The following is an 18,903-nucleotide window of genomic DNA, read 5'->3' on the forward strand; positions in this document are numbered from 1 at the left end:
GTGCATTTTTTTTTTTTTTTTTTTTCAAATAAACATTATTTATTGCTAAAACAGATACTAACCTTTAGAACTTCTGGGATATATTTTGGATCGCGTGAACTAGCGTAAAGTCTGTATATTTTCCGTGAATCAACATGTTGACTGGTGATCAACTTCTCACACAGTTGATCAGCTGCACTGTTAGATGGAGCACAAGCTAGGATATAGGCATCAGGTATATTCTTCTCCACCTGCGAGATGAAAGAGAAAAGAAAGAGAAAAATCAATTACAATAGCTGTTCTGCTTATTACATTTTGCATACAGACACAATGAGATGATTTGCATGTAGGTGTGTCTGTTGGGTGTATATTTATTTGAGTATGATAACCAGCTTTACCTGTTTGATGGCCTCCACTATCGTGACAGTTTTACCAGTGCCAGGAGGTCCAAACACCAAGTACGGAGCCGGCTTGGACGTACCGGCCACAATGTTACATACTGCACTGTACTGTTCAGGGTTCCTCTCAAGATGTTGATTAAAGAGCCTAGAGACACACACATTGTGCTCAAATACTCATAATGTTTCATTCTGAAGGTTTAATAACATATTAATAGCACATCTGGGTCTTACTGACCTCAGTGCAGGTGGAGACGCAGGGGTCACGTCCCTTGAGCCCACAGGGAACAGCACATCTCTGAGCTCGTGTTGGACCGCCATGTGTACTGCTCTGTGTTGCAGTCTTAATGGGAGACGATTCACTGTGAACTCCACACTGAATTTCATATTATCTACATATACATGGTCAAGGAACCTTGAAAAACACAAAAAAACATGTTAGATGAACAGATATCTGTTGATGATTTTGACTGATTGAGCCACATGCGTTTTTTCAAATCTCACTCACACTTCATACCTTCTAGAGAAGCCCAGTTTGACCCGATCCAGTTCCACTTTGTGGACGTAGCCCTTGTATTTGGTCACAGTTGAGAGTTGGACCTCCTCATTCTTCTCCACCTGTGAGATGTTGAGAAACAGAGAAACAAACAAAAAAAGAATGACTGAATGTGATTGGTATTCCACTGAATGGTGAAATCTGTCATACAAGCAAGCATAATACCATTTAATGCGGCAAGAAGAAGACTTGGTGGGGCTGTGTTTACTCTGCTGTGTGTGATAACCAGTTTTACCTGTTTGATGGCCTCCACTATCGTGACAGTTTTACCAGTGCCAGGAGGTCCAAACACCAAGTACGGAGCCGGCTTGGACGTACCGGCCACAATGTTACATACTGCACTGTACTGTTCAGGGTTCCTCTCAAGATGTTGATTAAAGAGCCTAGAGACACACACATTGTGCTCAAATACTCATAATGTTTCATTCTGAAGGTTTAATAACATATTAATAGCACATCTGGGTCTTACTGACCTCAGTGCAGGTGGAGACGCAGGGGTCACGTCCCTTGAGCCCACAGGGAACAGCACATCTCTGAGCTCGTGCTGGACCGCCATGTGTACTGCTCTGTGTTGCAGTCTTAATGGGAGACGATTCACTGTGAACTCCACACTGAATTTCATATTATCTACATATACATGGTCAAGGAACCTTGAAAAACACAAAAAAACATGTTAGATGAACAGATATCTGTTGATGATTTTGACTGATTGAGCCACATGCGTTTTTTCAAATCTCACTCACACTTCATACCTTCTAGAGAAGCCCAGTTTGACCCGATCCAGTTCCACTTTGTGGACGTAGCCCTTGTATTTGGTCACAGTTGAGAGTTGGACCTCCTCACTCTTGGTGAGAAGCAGGTGATCTCCTCTCAGGACTGATGGCCTGTTCTCTGATACGCCAGGGAGCTTTAACACAACAGATACACAAACAGACCTCCAAACCTTACATTTTCCAATGCGAATTAAAGTTTCAAGATGTGTTTTAACAAAAGACATTTCCACTCACGTTTAAGACCATTAGTCTTTTGTCATAGTCTTTGAATAAGGTGACTTGATCTTTGTTGTATCTCTTGATATCCACATGCATCTGACACTCCTCCAGATACAGCAGTAAATCAAAACGTTCTGCATAGTTATGGAAGCCTAGTGGACTCTGCAGTAATGACCTAGAAACCATCAAACACATCAAAGGAAACAATCATTATTTCTCTCATTATTTAGAGCTGATTCAGGAACATTCATAACTATAAATTATGTATAACAATCGTAACATGCAAAGATGCAAAAAGAAAGTATGAAGCATGCACACAAAGGGGGATGCAAAAATCATATATTTTTTTTAAACATCCTATAAAGCCTACAAAATAATCAAAAGCACAATTAACAAATCATTTTGAATGAAATTATCTTAGTATAATTAGAAAATGGATTTTGCATTTTTCCCCAAGTAGATGCCTGTAGAATTTTCCACAAGTTTGCTCAAGGAACCTGTGGGCAAACATGAAGATACAAGCCTGGTTATAGTGGTTTTTGCAAAACAATTTTATAAAGCCACAATGTGGGTTCAATTCCGAGTGAATGCATGAACTGCTCAAACATATCTTGAAGTCTCATTGTATATGTAAATGTAAATTCATACCCACCAACAAATGGGCAGCTGCACCCCTTATAACATCTGACCTTAAAATAGAGACCTGCGTGGGATGGATTTTTCAGTCCTGCTCCCACAGAAATATATGTTATCTCCGCCTAAAAGTAGCCTATATTGATTTTTTTTCCAATACATCCATGAAATTTAGATGAAATAGTAAGTTCCGTAACATCCCGTGAGTTCCGCAACATCCCAGCATAAACGCTCCCAATAAAATATTTGTTATGAAAGCATCAACATTTACGAACCACTTATTTTTATAACAGAAAAGCAAGCACAAGCTGTTGCGTGCATGGTTTGGAATGGCCAAATGCGAGCAAAGAGCGTTCCCTTTATAATCACTCCCGTCGGGTTCCACGGGAGTGCAGGTCTCTACCCTATAATTGATCTCAGACCAGTTCTAAATGGCATAATTAGACACTTGAAGAACAAACAAACTAACATACTAGCATATTAGAATGATTTCTGAAGGAATAAAGACTGGAGTAACGACTGCTGAAAATTCAGCTTTGGCAACACAGAAATAAATTACACTCTAAAATGAAAAAAAAAATTGAAAACAGTTATTTTAAATCGTAATAATATTTCACTTGAAGGACACTAACTGAAGTTCCTGAAACTTTCCTCTGAGGATCCGGGAAGAACAGCCATCTTTCAGGAGCTTGGCTAGTTCAGGGATGTGAGGAGGAGGAGTGTATTGCCCCAGTGGCAGAACATTTTCAAGAAAGTTCTGAACATAACTAAAGGAGAGAGAAGCACATGAGATACACACATATAAATAAATGCATAAATAAAGCTAATATATCTATTTACATTTCTATAACTTTAAGGAGGATTCAATATGTGAATGCTTATTTTATTCATTGTATTATTAATTTATTCGAATTTAATTAATACAATTTGTTTATTAAAATAATGTGTATAATTATAATTTCGTATTATTTCATATTTTATTTTTTTTATATTATCTCACCCCTCAGGTGGAACTCCCTCGTCCACTTTACAGTTTTCGGGTTCAGAGATGTTGAGTCTCAGAGGTTTGAATGGTTCTGTAGGACCCAGTAGGGCTGCAAGCTTAGTCCTGTACTCCACTTCAATGAAGCGCACAATGTGGAAGGGACGGGTGGTGGGCTGGGTGTTCTGCTTAAACTCAAATGCTAGAGTAGCAGAATAAACCCCAACATGACTAGATTTGAATCTCACAGTCACCTCATACTTCTCACCTATTTGAAAAACAAACAGGAGTTTACCTTCATTACCGATAGATCACATTAAAGGTGTAAAACCAGAACATATGCAAATATAACCTGCAAACAACATGGTACAACTGAATCAGTACGTCAAGTGTCAACCGCACTTACGTGGCTCCAGACGGTGTGGATTGTTGCGTGTGACTCTTCTGCTGTCTTCCAGAGTGAAATACTGAAGCCAGTGTAGAGAAGTGTAGTATGTGAAATACACAGCCTCCTGACCCGTGTTCTCCACAAACAGCTTTAGCTCATAAACTTCTGCCCGATCCACACATATCTGAATCTTTCCATCTTCCATACACAGCTCTGAGGACACCTGCACCCCATACTTATCAGTTATAAAAAAGGATCTGGGAAAGAGAAGAGAAGCTATATGAATTTGTGATGTTATTATATAAATAAGCACTTGCAAAAGTCAATTGCAATATTTACAACACGGGAGTACTGCAGATAATAAAAGAAAGGTTAAATACTGATTGTATAGCCTATGCGCTTCATCCAGTAACTATCTTGGTAAAAAAAATAAATAAATAAATTCAAGCATATCAGCTCACCTCTCTGTACTGTTCAGTCGCTGTAGGATGTCTTTTGCCAATCTTCTCCTTCCTCTGACTCCACCCTCTGGCCCTGGAACAGAGGCATCCTGGCCACTAGTCGCCGACAATGAGCTAACATTACCCGGAGCGGGGCTAGCTTGGTTTTGCCGTCTTCGACAGGATCTAAACCACTGATCGTGCAGCCTCACTCGGACCTGGATGTATCATTTTCATGAGTGCAGGGCGTCCAAGTTGCATCACATATTTTAAAATCTTAACCCACATAAGACAATAAATGACCATATAATGCACAACTGCTAAAACTGCCATTAAATAGCCTAATATAGACTTTCAGCTTGTTTAAAACAAAATAATAAAATAAATAAGTTAAATACAAGTTTAAATAATTCGGAATCACTAAACAAAAATTGCTAATATACAAAATAGCCAACCATTTTTGGTCAAATTAAATTGTAAAGATTAAATAAGTAAATACATAAATAAATAAATACATATTAAAAAATGTTTTAAATACATATCACAGCTTGCCCTAAACTGACAAAACAAGTTTATCAAAAAATGTTTGTCAAAATCTACTATCTAGTGTACTAGTGTGGTATTGTGTTTACTTATTTACCAAAATGCTACTAATTTTTAATTCTGAGAGAAAATAGCCATGTAGTAAAAAATATTTCTTACATTGGTGTTAAAGTAAACATGCCTTCCTGATCTGGAAAGACGGGCTTTGTTGCCGTTTCTCAGCGCAAAGATGACTCTAGAGAAGTTTGGATCTTTGACACGACCGTCCCTGTGAATACAAGTGCGCAACTGATGATGCACTTGTTAATTTAACTACATTAATATTAATACAGACGTTCACTAACGTGCATTGATATTTACCTATCTCGAAACTCTTCATTGTAGATGTCTCCGAGTGTGTTTCGGTCAGTAATGGATCTCCTGTTGGTTTCCTCCAGCATCTCGATGAAGTCCAGTCCAATTGCGCGCACAGCGGCTATTGAGAGATAATTATTCCTGTTTCTTCTGTTCATACTGTTTGATACCTGAAACGCTTATGTCAGTATCGTAGAAACGAAATGAACGGTTTACGATCACACTCTCTCCTATAAAACAGGTGCAGCTGTTTTTTACGGAAGAGTTATAAAGCAGACAAAACGAAACTTAAGCGTTGTAGGGTTAAACCTGCAGGAAACTTTCACGATATACTGTACGCATCCCTGCCATATGTGTAAGGAAAATATGAAATGAAGTTTATAAGGTGCTAGTATTCCCAAAACAATTGTTTAAGAATTATTAGAATAAACGCAATTGAAGCGTCCAGAGAGTTACGCGCGCCCCCTGTCGATCAGAGAGCATCATCAAAAATTAAGATTAAACCAAGTGAGGATTATTAGCAGTGTTGCCAGATCAGGTCATGTCGATCAGGTGGACGATTTTCAACCCAAAAACTAACCGAAACCCGCCCAATCCAACAAAAAAAACGCCCAACATTTTAACTGTCAGAATAATGTGATTTTATTGGAATGTAAATCAAGGTTGATAAGGACCACTTTTAACTCTTTAAATCAGTAGACACCAGCCTATGTCAAAACGGCAATCAAGAAATTAACCGATACCCCTTGAAAAACACATGCATAATTTGCCAACAATCAGAATATCAGAATAATTCTGATTCAGAATCAGAAGCCAATTTAAATGGAAAAAGTGCACAGTAGGCTATGATCAGATCAGAAGCAACGTAATTAGCAGGTATTTTGCACACACCATGACCATCAAAACTGTCATTCACTGTACGATAATCCGATAACAAAAAATTAACAACAGTAATGCGCTTTCGTGCTGCACTTCAACTTCAGACAGAACTACAGCACGTCTTTCGTGAAGTACACTGTAGAACATAATACAGAACTTTGCACAGCAATCGACCACCAGATGTCTGATGCAGGACAGGATCGTATAGTCCCATATTCCGTTTCGATTTTGATTAAATTATTTAATTGTGTTGTGCTCTGATTTCAGAATTGCATTGATATCAAGAGCCTTCGCATCATCTCCCTCCACACGTGTAATTCACGTTGTGAGAGTCGAGTCACTCTCACCCACTCTTTACCGTGTAATTTATGTTTATTAAGGTCACTCTGGCATTGTGATCGCTTGAATATACCGCTGCTATACATTTAAAATCTGACCCCTTATCGCGCTAAAAACCCGTCAAACCGTTTTTTAACCAAATAGGTTATACAGATTAGATGTTTGAAAACCGCCAGATTGACCCCAAACCAGCCCAAATCTTGTGCACCCGCCCAAACCATTTTTTTACGCGCACATTGGCGCACAATCAAATTCTAAACCGCCCGCCCACTCTAGCAACACTGATTATTAGTTTAGGTGTCACGTGATGCCTTTATAAAGGGTTTCTTCTAAACTTATTAGGACTGGCAACATAACATATGGTTTGTTTTTTATTGAAAGTGAGTAAATCATATCAATGAAATACATGGTCTAGTTCAACGATGATCATTCACCCTCTAAAGATTCACCCTCTAAAGATCTTTTTTGTAATTAAACGCCCTTTTGTGAGGGCCTGCCCAACTATTAGTAAAATTTAAAGAATGAATGCATAATAATGTAGCAGTAGGCCTAAATAAAATGATCCACATAACGACCTTTCACCTGACAATCTCTTCCGGCTCTGGGACGAACCCTCACGTTCACCTTAATTTAGCGCACTACCAGGATTCCATAACGTGCTTGTAATGCCGAGTTCACACTGCACGATTTTCAAACTCGTCGGATCGCCGTTACAGAACGATTCAATTCGATTCGATTCACAATTAAATTCGATTAGATTCGATTCCGCATTATTTAAATGCATTCACAGGATTATTTAAATGCTTCCCCTAAATTCTTTAAATGCTTAGTCAGGGGTCAAATTACACAGCAGCCTTTATGGTTACAGAACCATATAGGTTAGAGAAAAAACAAATACTTTTGTCCATTGTTAGATGCTATAGTTTAATGATGCTATGGCATGACATGGCATATGTATAAATTTATGTAAGCCAATATTAAAAAAAAAAAAAGCTTTAAAAGTATTATGTATAGGCTAACATTGTGTCACACCAGGGGCATAGCCATCATTTCAGATGTGACAGAAATGTCAAATACAATAATTTTATGTATGTATGTATTATTATTATTATTTTTTTTTTACAAGGAATTCTTTTCTTATCTCTTACTTTGAATTTGCTATAAGAAATCAAATGCACTGCTGGACAATAATCAATCATCAGAATCAGAATCAGAAGAGCTTTATTACCAAGTATGTTTAAACACACAAGGAATCTGACTTGACGACAGGAGCTTCCAGTGTAGAAGAAAGTACAGACATAGTGCAGACATACATAGGAAAATTATGAAAGATTAATTGTTCAGACTGAATATAGCCTGTGGGAAAAAACTGTTCTTGTGCCTGGCTGTTCTGGTGGTCAGTGCTCTGTAGCGCCGACCAGAAGGCAACAGTTCGAAGAGAGAGTGGGCTGGGTGTGAGGGGTCCAAGGTGATTTTTTTAGCCCTTTTCCTCACTCTGGAGATGTAAAGATCTTGGAGGCTGGGCAGAGGGGCACCAATAATCCTCTCAGCAGTCCTGACTGTCCGTTGTAGTCTCTTGATGTCTGATTTGGTAGCTGAACCAAACCAGACAGTTATGGATGAACACAGGACAGACTCAATGATAGCAGAGTAGAACTGTTTCAGCAGCTCCTGTGGCAGGTTGAATTTCCTCAGCTGGCGAAGGAAGTAAAACCTCTGCTGGGCCTCATTTGTAATCTATAATTTTTTCCTAATGGCAATTTTATGATTGATTTATATAGGCCTACTACACACAATTATTTCAATTTTCTGCACAGAATAAGGTAGAAAATATACTTTATAGTTTCTGCACTATAATAAATATGTAAATTAGCACTGCATCATTCATACATTTTATTTATTGTTTTAACATTTCATCAGTTCATTCTGCTTTTATTCAGATTAGCTGCAGATATAGCCTGGCACGTCTTAATTCTTTGAGCGCGAGATCACTTCTCTTTCAGTGCGAAAACTTCTTTATCTAATTTTCATAAAATAAAATGCTATGGTATTTAGACACTTAAATTTTTGCTCCGTTCATGCAATAAATGCGCAGCCTTATGCCGAGTTCACACTGCACGGTTTTCAAACTCGTCGGATTGCCGTTGTTTTCACACTGAGTGACTATCTGGGGTAGCATTCAGTTGCTGCTGTGTTCACATTGCACGATGGATCGGCGACGGGGGGTTTCACATTGCATGACTTCACAATAGGAAGGATCGCCGACAGCTCTGTCTAGTGCAGGGTTGCCAGGTTTTCGCTACAAAACCTGCCCAATTACTACTCAAAACTAGCCTGAAAATAGCCCAATTGCTTTCGAGGGGGTCCCCCAGTAAAAATAGCTTTTGGGGGTAAAATACAAATTTTTTTGGCAGGGTTCTCCTGATACAATTCACATTCCAGGGCCTAAATATCATGTAATTGGGGTCGCTTCAACCTGCTGACATAAAACACAACCGGCGGCCATCGCGGATTTGGCAACACTGGTCCGCAAACTACGTTTCATATAACTCACTCAGGTAATGTCGTCGGTATGACCGAGAGCAATTGAAAAACTACAGAAAAGCAAAACTACACTGAACAAAATTATAAACGCAACACTTTTTTTTTTTTTGCCCCCATTTTTCATGAGCTGAACTCAAAGATCTAAGACTTTTTCTATGTACACAAAAGGCCCTTGGGGTAAGGCTCTCAAATATGCTCAATGGGTGACATGTCCGGTGAGTATGCTGTCCATGCAAACACTGGGATGTTTTCAGCTTCCAAGAATAGTATACAGATCCTTGCAACATGGGGCCGTGCATTATCATGCTGGAACAGGAGGTGATGGTCGTGGATGAGTGGCACAACAATGGGCCTCAGGATCTCGTCACGGTATCTCTGTGCATTCAAAATGCCATCAATAAAATGTGCGAGGGCACGAACACTGTTCAATTCGTGCTTGTAGTAATTTAATGTGTATATATTTTGAAAGCATTGAATCGCTATAGAAATCGCGATTCACGATTCAAAAATCCATGTTTCAAGATCGATGCATTGCATCGTCAGGGTTTGTAATCGATGCATCGAGAAAACGAGTGAATCGTTACACCCCTAGTACTTGTATACTTTTATTATTAAATTATTATTATTTTACAAGAACGACGTGGAGAGAGCATGCACAGCTGTTGTTTATATATATTTAATTAATGCTCAAAACAGTATACAAACAGTACAAATATCATCAAATACAAATGACAACAAAAGTTAAAAAAAAGGGGTTGTTTAATAGCCTACATTACAAACTGAAAAAGAAAAGACTTACATGCCATTAAAAATGGGAAAAGAAGTATAAACAGATTAAGTTTTTAAAGCTTTTTTGTTCTTAGACAATTGGATCAATGAAATGTATTGCTTAAATTATTTCATGAAAACAAAAAAGAGAGGTCTGGAGTTTGTTTATTTGCATCTGTGAATGTGGAATCAGCAAAATCAGATTCACTACATAAACAGTTTTTTATTAGACTGTTCATAAAACCCAGCACTACGTCTTTCCAAAACAGGACATTCATTATAAATTTGACTCCGAAACCTAAAACATCTTGCCAAAATTTATTTGTAAATGGACAATTCCAAAAGAGATAAACAACAGTTTCAACAGAGTCATCACAAAAAGAGCAACCGGAGGAAATATCTCTTTTGAATTTCTTCATGTAAGTGATTTGCAGGATAGAACTTATGATTTATTTTGTAAGAAATCTCTTTTACTTTGTTACATACACTGCAGGTGAGTGTTTAGCACTCCATGATGTTCACATTGCCTTATTTTGGATACGAATAAAACGTCAGGTCATATAGACTATCCTGTCTCTTTGAATTTCAATCCAGATTTATTTACACTTGCCCGTGAAAGCCACTACGTGAACACATCTGCCCGAATAAAGTGCGGGGGAATAATTTACATTTTATTCAAATTAAATATTTATTAAATATTAAAAATGCAGCTAACGTATTTCTATAAACAGCAATATAATTAAATGTGCCTGATCTCTTTGTCCTTGCTGTATGGTTGAGAAAACTATAACGGGCGTCGAGGGGTCTACTTTGAACTACTATTATTACAGTATTTATTTTAAAAACGTAGAGTGCCTTAAAAATAATTATCACAACACTGGTAAAACAGGCTTAACCTATACTGATTTTCTCATCCTCCGAATTATACTTTTCAATCCTGTTTTTATTATCATTATCATAAAAAAAAAAGAATAAATTCAGAACAGGATTAGAATAGAATTCTATTTTATCTATGACAGATTTTTTTTCCTACAACATCAACAGTAGTGTTTACAACACTAAAACCACCATGCCCTGTAAACTAATAATAATAATAATAATAATAATAATAATATAACAACAACAACAATAATATCATAAAATCCAATTTCTAATTCCAGAGTTGAGGTGCAAAAAAAAAAATTATTTCTTCATCTCATGATTTCCCACTATTCCTTATAAACATACCGTACTAATTAATATCCTGAGTTAACAGCCAGTTGAAAGCCTTAAAAATACATGATGTAAAAATTCCCTCAAATTTTTAGCAAAACTCCAAGAATGCTTTGTGGACCTTTTAAACTTAAAATGGTATTTTCTGTTCTGTGTTTCTTTTTTCAAACTGCGTCACAGCATTTGCTGCTGTATCAATATAGAAGCATCCTTATCGATACCCGTATCAGCAAGGAATGTGCCACAGTATTTTGCTGTATTGATATTTTGAGCACAGCCCAATTTAAAGCCTTGTTCCATGTGCCCCTTTTATACTTTGAGCACCTGCCTCTCCAAACGTCTCTGCACAGCCCTGTAACTAATTCCTTAATCCAAATTTTGCATTGACTTGTGATTTAACATCCTTCATTTTACAATATTGTATTTACTTCAGCCAAAAGTCTTTGAAATTAAGTACACTTTTTTAAAATGATGTGATTGACACTGCACTGATGTAAACCTCCAACTCCATTTGCAATTTCTAAACAAACCAGTGGGAAAACAAACAAAACCATTACCACCATGAATAAGCATGATTAAATTAACATTCCTGGATTGCTTGATAATTTTATAAAATAAGGCACTTATTTCAGGGCAGTAATCAATTAATTATCAACCATGTGTTTCATAATGTCTATGGTACAGATTAATGCATTTTCTTTAAAATATCTTATAAAATATTTTCATTCAATATAGGCAACATTGCATGCAAAGCCCTGAGAATAGTTTGTAGATTTTCAACCAGCTTTTTTTCTCTGTTTTCTCTAGTCATGTAGCACTGATTTCCAAAAAACTTACTCCTTTAGTTTAATACAATGTTTATATATCATAGTGCAGTTTTAGATTTAAAATTAAACTTCAAAGTTCATTAAGACTTTCCCATTCTAACTTTAGCAAGGGGAAGGGAAAAGGGGTGTGGTTATGCTAATGAGAGTGGCCTGACTAGGAGGCGCTTTAACAATAGCACTTTATTTAATGGTCATGTCTCCACTCAGGATTCAGATATTGCTGGACCACACTCTCCTCTGTTTTCACTAGGATGAGAAAGAACATGACAGTTAGCACTTGGTTTATGATTTATTTTAAATCCCAAAGAAAAAAAAGCACAGAAATTGTCCTTATAAAGTGCCAATATAAACAAAACATTCCGGTTACTAACATAACCATGGTTCCCTGAGATAAGGGAACGAGCGTTGCTTTCAAACACTTATGAGGAAACTCCTGTTTACTCTTATACTGAAGCCTGATTTGTTCACATTCTTGTAGCTGCACAAACCAATGGCGCTTCAACCCACCAAAAGGGGAGGAGCCGACCTCTACATAAGTCGGCTCTGAGCACCATTTCATCAGAATCTTTCGACTGAAGCGACAGTCATCGATTCACGCGCAGCCTTATAGCACTGCATCCTACACAACGCTCGTTCCCTTATCTCTGGGCAGCAAGGTTACGTTAGTAACCGGAGCATTCCCTTTCGACCAGTCACTCCCGTTGCCAAATTATGCCCTTCGCTTGCAAGAGAAGGTCCTCCCTCGGTGGTATCAGCCAGGGGGCTGCCGATAGCAGCTGAATCAACTTGGGGAGCTACATCGGATTCCTACAGAGTGGGGCCACCAGAAGGACTGAGCATCTGACTTCCCTGAACCGCCTGATGACCTGAGGAAGCAAGGCAACCGGGGAGAAGGCATATAGGCGAGCACTGGGCTAATCGTGGGCCAGGGCATCTCGCTGTCTCGAAAAAAAAAAAGACAACAAAAAAGTTGTCCTGTACCGAAGTTTGAATAACATCTCTGAAGTGAGGTGGCCTGTGAGCGAACTGGAGTGAGTAACCTTGTTCTATGGTTTTTAGAACCCAACTTGACACATTTGGGATAGCTTTCCAAGCCTGAAGCCGGATAGCAAGTGATTCTAGTTTTTTGAATAGAAGTGTGCCGTAAGGGGGCGAGGAACTGACATTCGTGGTAATGAGGAGAGGAGAAATGCTCTTTTGAGTATGTGGGTCCGCTATCACAGCAGTATTTTGCTTGGGTGCACACTGAATGAGAAGGATGGGCCCAGGTTGAATGGAGCTTCCATCGCTCAGTGTTAAGTGGAGAGATGGAGAGCGAGTGTAAGCTTTCTTTGAGGGAGTTCTGGCCTCGGCAAGAACTGACCCTCTCTTCTTCCTCTCTGCGTTTGGATCAGGACAGCTTCTGAGGTTCAGGGTCCAATGTCACTCTGGGTCGGGGACCTTGGCGTTTTGGAAAAGGGTAGCGTTTCGCCGTCTGGGGGTGCTGCTGAAGCCCAGGCTGGAGCATTGAAGTGCTTCGGCAGGAAGCGACGCATTGCTTGAGATGACTTCTGTGCCGCTGTAAACCGCTCAGGGTGTGCCATGTCCTGGTGAGTTCCTCATGAACTGCCGGCAGGAAAGGAGCGGGCCATTGGTGGGAGGAATGTTGATGGCGCCCTTTTAGGTAGCACTCGTCACTCGTCCTCCACAGCCTTAGATAGAATGTGGATCAGCTAACTGTCCACGCTGGGCCGTGTTGTCTGAGTCAGAGGCGGGGTTTTGGACTCTTCGCCAGAACACGCCCACTCTTCAGCATCCAAAGCCATGACATGGAGTCATCAAAGGCGGCTTCCTCCTCAGATGCACCGAAGGAAATCAAGCCGCTCACAGCTTCTTCCTTCTTTGGCTTCTTGCTTGCAGAGTCAGCGAGGAGATGATCTTTGCCACTGAAGGAGCAAAATTCTGACGATATGGTGCTCAGAGACGACTTATATAGAGGTCGGTCCTCCCCTTTTGGTGGGTTGAAGCGCCATTGGTTTGTGCAGCTACACGAACGTAAACAAATCAGGCTTCAGCATCAGTGTAAACAGGAGTTTCCCCATAAGAGTGTCAACGCAACGGGAGAGACCGTTCGAAAGGGAACAGGTGTACCGTTGTGTAGGTCGAAATACACTACCGTTTAAGAGTTTGGGGTCGGTACGATTTTTTTGAGAAAAGTCTCTTATGCTCACTAAGGCTGAATTTATTTGATCAAAATACCATAAAAACAGTAATATTGTAAAATAATATTACCATTTAAAATAACAGTTAAAAAATTTAATTATTCCTGTGATCGCAAAGCTGAGAGTCAACACTCCAGTCTTCAGTGTCATGTGATCCTTCAGAAATCATCCTAATATGCTGATTTGGTGCACAAGAAAAATTTCTTATTATTATCCATTTTGAAAACAGTTGCGCTGCTTAATAATTTTGTGGAAACCCTGATACATTTTTTTTCAGAATACTTTGATGAATAGAAAGCTCAAAAGAACAGCATGTATTTGAAACAGAAAACTTCTGTAACATAAATATCTCTACTGTCTCTTTTGAACAAATTCATTTGGATTAAATAAAAATATTAATTTCTTAAAAAAAAACAAAAAAGCACTCACCCCAAACTTTTAAATGGTAGTGTATTTGTATAACCTGTCAGTAAATGATTAATTATGAATGTGCGGTCGTCACTCTAGGCTCACACCAAACAAACATGGGAAACAGGATGTGATGTCACGCTCTTGGGCCACTTTTATTAAATAATCAATTATGAATAAAGTATATTCAAAGTTTTCAAATATATTTCTTTATGCAAATTCGCAGATCAGCGTTCACTACATTTGAACTTCAGCAAAAGACTAAAGCTTGCATTTCCTATTCCGCATTAATGGAAGCAAATGAAGCACAAAGTCTAGTGTGTGACCATACTTTTATTAAAGCCATGCCTTACCTATGGTCTCCTCATGGATGTTTAGAGCGAGCAGGCGCTCAACAACCGCCTCTGTTTCCTCCAAATTGGAAATATCATATCCAGTATAACCTCCCTTCTCAATGCAGTAATTAATAAACCTACAAACACATAGATCAACAAGGTAAAAAAAATAAATAAAAATCAGCTCGCAATATCAACTCACACCGTGTCCTGAAATCATATAAAGAGTATTTTATATATTTTATGCATGTGTTAGTTGGAAGTTTATATACCTGCCCCAGGTTGCGTCTGTCTGTAGAATGATGGGGTTTCCCACCATGATGAGCAGGGATTTTGCTCTCGTCACTGCCACATTGAATCTCTGGAGAAAAGCAAGCAAGAGGTGAAACAACTTTGTTTTGTAGACTTCTGTGTGGTGTATTGTCATGTGTTAGACACTACCTTCTCATTCTTCAGAAACCCAATGCTGAATGTTTCATCCAAAATTATGTGTTTCTTGTCACTGCGAACAGTTGACACAATGATCACTTTCCTCTCCTGGCCTTGAAACTCCTCCACAGAACCAACCTACACAACACGTACAGCAGTCATGTTTTTGCTCACATGTCCTGACAAGGATAAGAACTGATAACAGAGTGTAGGAGTGTCTGCACGGCACAGACTCATGCTGACCTTCAGCTCCTCAATGCCCGAACAGGATTTAAGCTCCCTGTGCATCTTGATGGCCTTCCTGATTTTCTCCACCTATAAAAATAAAATAGATATATGCAATAAAAAATAAAAGCAGAGTGAAAAAGTAATAAGTACAGAATATTTAATGTATTTACACTACTGTTTAAAAAGTTTGGAGTTTTTACTTTAAGAAATTGATACTTTTGTTCAGCAAGGACACATTAAATTGATCAAAAGTACAGTAAAGACATTTATTATGTTACAAAATGTTGCTATTTCAAATACATGCATTTGAACTTTCTATTCATCAGAATCTTGGAAAAAGCCTCATGTTCCACACAAAAAAATATTATGCAGCATAAATGTTTTCAATTGTGACTTGAGCAACACATTAGCATATTAGAATAATTTCTGAAGGAAGACTGGAGTAATGGATGCTGAAAATTCAGCTTTGTCATCATTACATTTTAGAATATACATTGAAAAAAAAATCTTTCCAACCCCAAATTTTTGAATGGTAGCGTAACTCTCTGCAAACAAATTTTCTTGAGGATTTACTCGATAGGCTACTAACTGCATTGTGTGTGCAGTATACTATGCATCAGGTTTGCTGCCGCTGAGCTGTTGAAAAGGTATTTTCACCTGTTTCCTGTAGGGGGCGATAATGCCAATCTCTTTGGGGGAGATTTTTGCAATGCCCTTCTTGGCCTGTGTCAGGAGGAGCTTCTTCAGGTAGTCGATCATTATATCAATTTCAGAAGTGTTGAAAAAGGAGGGGCTGTTTGACTCTCTCTCATCCTTTCCAATCACTCCATGGAAAATCACAGGAAATTCCTAAAATGCAGCACAGACCAGAGCACAATGTGACATCTGCAGAAAGTTTAATTATCAGTGAAAACCAACAACATGATCAATAAGAGGTCTTTGTGTTGAACTTTCTAGACATAAACAGTAACATCAGCATTACAAAGCACAAGTGGAAACTGGCTAATGAAAAAATCTGACATCCTTAAGCACCAAATGTAGCCATGAAATACAACCAAGTTCAAGAAGGCGGTTATCTCAGTTTCTGGCCTTCACATTTCTTACACTAATGACTTGTGTGTTTGTACGGGCATGTGTGGCCGGATAACCCATGAGGAGGAGGTGGACTACATGTTAAAAAGTGAATGGGAGCGGTAAGCTAAGCAGGTTTTCTGCAGAGCTTTTAAAATCAGATTTTTTTAAGACCTGCACAAATAAAATAAATATTGCATGCCGTTACAGAACAAACTCATACAATCTTATTTTGAAATGTCTATGCTTTACTACTTTCAGCTGCTCATTTAAAAAGATGAGACATAAAACACAGACTCTTACAACAATCTACAACATAATATAAAAACCATAACATAAACATTGTCAGTTTATCAATGGTGCATGATAAGTACCATATGCACTGAGAGTACCATATGCTAGAATGAACAGATTACGGAAATCTTTTGTTCATCAGTCAGTAAAATTAATTAATCAGATTTGGGGGTCTAAGTAGGATTCTGAGGAATGGAAGGGACTTAAGTATTTGCACTGCAGATGGATGTGTATTAACATACTTTTTTTGTGTGTGTGTATTGTATTGTGTAATGTGTATTGATGTGTGCATTAATGTTAGACAGTAAACAATATGGGATGCGAGACAATTTTTGGAAGAAATTCCAACAATAAAGTGAAATTGAAGTGAATTGAATTGAATTGATAAGCAATCGTATTCACTGATTGCGAACTGCACTGAAACCGCAATCCTGTACAATACGTAACAGCGCAACATTTTGAAACGTGCAGCGTTCACATAATTGAATCATAGCCTTTTGATGTTTAATAATCAAATAATTATTCCGTGGTGACTTCCGTCCCTAAATTTAAGACTTTTGTTATACTGTTTAAGACTGTTTATGGCCTTCAATTTGATCAAACCAAATGTAAGATTTTTTTAAGGACCGCAGAAACCCTGCTAAATGTATCCCAACATTCATCGTGTTCAGGTGCTCGTGTCCCAAAATTGTGTGATGTTGCAGAAAACTTTACAGTTTAAGTTAAATTAATTAGATATTGCATATAATTTTGGTAGTAAAGTGTGAAGTGGTGCACATTTTATTGGTGCTGAGATGAGTATGTGTATTTTTAAAACATTTGCAACTGCTTTTTATCAGTTAATTAGAAGCATCGCAGTTACTAAATTGTCTCGTCTGTTACATATGGACTACTGAACAGAAAAGTTTATTTTAAAGTGCAAAGTAAAAAAAAAAAAAAGGGTAAATAAAGCAATGTTGTAAGTGTGTTCTATCAGATAGTCAAAAGTAATACACACATTTGCAGTCTACATGCCTACTTGAACACTTGGGCCAAATACAGAAAATACATCATGTAAGTAAACTGACAAGTGCAACACCGCAAATGTGGCTATTGGGACAGACACATATCTTATAATCAACTATATTTTAAAAAATGTGCACCAATAGGCAATCAAATTTCAGTGGCTAATGTCAAATCTATTTACCAAAATGGATATATTTGAACACCATGTGAAAATAAGTATGTGTACCAAATTTTGAGAAAACTGGCAATAAGCAACTTAACAACAAAATGCGTTGTCTTGACATTCCTGAACTGCTTTTTTATCAGGTTTTTGTGTCTGGGATGTCTCTTACACTTTTTGGCAGGTGCTCCCAGGTGCAGTACTGGCAGGAGATTATCTTTTCTGCACATGCCACCAACTCCCCATCATAGAACAACTCATTAGGAATCTTCAGAATGGATGGATGAGACCTGGAGAGACAAAGAGAGAATGAAAAATGGGAATTAGAAACACCGATTAGAACACAGACTTTATTACAGTGGTGCTAAAACGGATTCAGACATTTTAAATGTTCAAACAAAATATCAAAGAAAGAAGCATTTGTGTCAGTTTTGTGGTAGAAATCGTACATCTGATTTAGGATACATGATTAGGTATTCTGAACACTTATTTCGGATTGGGCCTATCCCAATCTATTTTACTCAGACTGGCGCTTTCCCAAACTTTTCCTATGGCATCCTGTCCTCTGCCTTTTTCTGCACAGCAAAAACCCAGACACACACCAGCTTCCTCTGGTTCCCATGTTCATTCATGGCCAGGAGTCAAATTTATGTTCAAGGTTATTTGTTTACTTCTTTATAATGGGCTATGACTCTTTTCTACTCTTACTGGCTCCTGGCTACAAGTCAAAACTACTAAATCAAAAAGACAAATGGCTCTAGCTGGTATTTGTTCCTCATCCATAACCATCTGTACTCCCTCCACACAAAGGTCTACAAATGTTTGATCCTCCTCTATACGTCTTGGAAACTTTCTTTACATGTATCAGAAATTTTACCCTAACAAGTTAAAAATAGTTTTGTTCAGCCTTGAGAACTTTGCACTCCATCAAGTGTCCC

The 18,903-nt window shown here is 38.2% G+C and overlaps 2 protein-coding genes across 2 annotated transcripts in view; both read right to left on the reverse strand.

The window, feature by feature from the left end:
* The window catches only part of mov10b.2 (Mov10 RNA helicase b, tandem duplicate 2), a 13,601-nt gene extending 8,178 nt beyond the window's left edge, over positions 1-5,423 (reverse strand). Inside the window, exons 1-11 of the mRNA XM_016475368.1 lie at positions 5,272-5,423; positions 5,071-5,179; positions 4,390-4,586; positions 3,947-4,185; positions 3,559-3,808; positions 3,191-3,325; positions 1,941-2,100; positions 1,686-1,840; positions 1,407-1,583; positions 1,169-1,316; positions 63-230 (exon numbers count right to left, since the gene is read on the reverse strand). Coding sequence (XP_016330854.1) covers positions 63-230; positions 1,169-1,316; positions 1,407-1,583; positions 1,686-1,840; positions 1,941-2,100; positions 3,191-3,325; positions 3,559-3,808; positions 3,947-4,185; positions 4,390-4,586; positions 5,071-5,179; positions 5,272-5,423 — 1,890 coding nt within the window. The remainder of the gene's footprint in view (positions 1-62; positions 231-1,168; positions 1,317-1,406; positions 1,584-1,685; positions 1,841-1,940; positions 2,101-3,190; positions 3,326-3,558; positions 3,809-3,946; positions 4,186-4,389; positions 4,587-5,070; positions 5,180-5,271) is intronic.
* Positions 5,424-11,573: 6,150 nt separating this feature from the next.
* The window catches only part of LOC107679735 (putative helicase mov-10-B.1), a 25,730-nt gene continuing 18,400 nt past the window's right edge, over positions 11,574-18,903 (reverse strand). Inside the window, exons 16-22 of the mRNA XM_016475378.1 lie at positions 18,138-18,255; positions 16,093-16,284; positions 15,451-15,522; positions 15,220-15,345; positions 15,051-15,139; positions 14,797-14,915; positions 11,574-12,080 (exon numbers count right to left, since the gene is read on the reverse strand). Of these exons, the coding sequence (XP_016330864.1) occupies positions 12,019-12,080; positions 14,797-14,915; positions 15,051-15,139; positions 15,220-15,345; positions 15,451-15,522; positions 16,093-16,284; positions 18,138-18,255 (778 nt within the window). The 3' untranslated portion in view covers positions 11,574-12,018. The remainder of the gene's footprint in view (positions 12,081-14,796; positions 14,916-15,050; positions 15,140-15,219; positions 15,346-15,450; positions 15,523-16,092; positions 16,285-18,137; positions 18,256-18,903) is intronic.

Source organism: Sinocyclocheilus anshuiensis, unplaced genomic scaffold (assembly GCF_001515605.1).
Source record: "Sinocyclocheilus anshuiensis isolate Anshui unplaced genomic scaffold, SAMN03320099.WGS_v1.1 scaffold13, whole genome shotgun sequence".
Lineage (NCBI taxonomy): Eukaryota > Metazoa > Chordata > Actinopteri > Cypriniformes > Cyprinidae > Sinocyclocheilus > Sinocyclocheilus anshuiensis.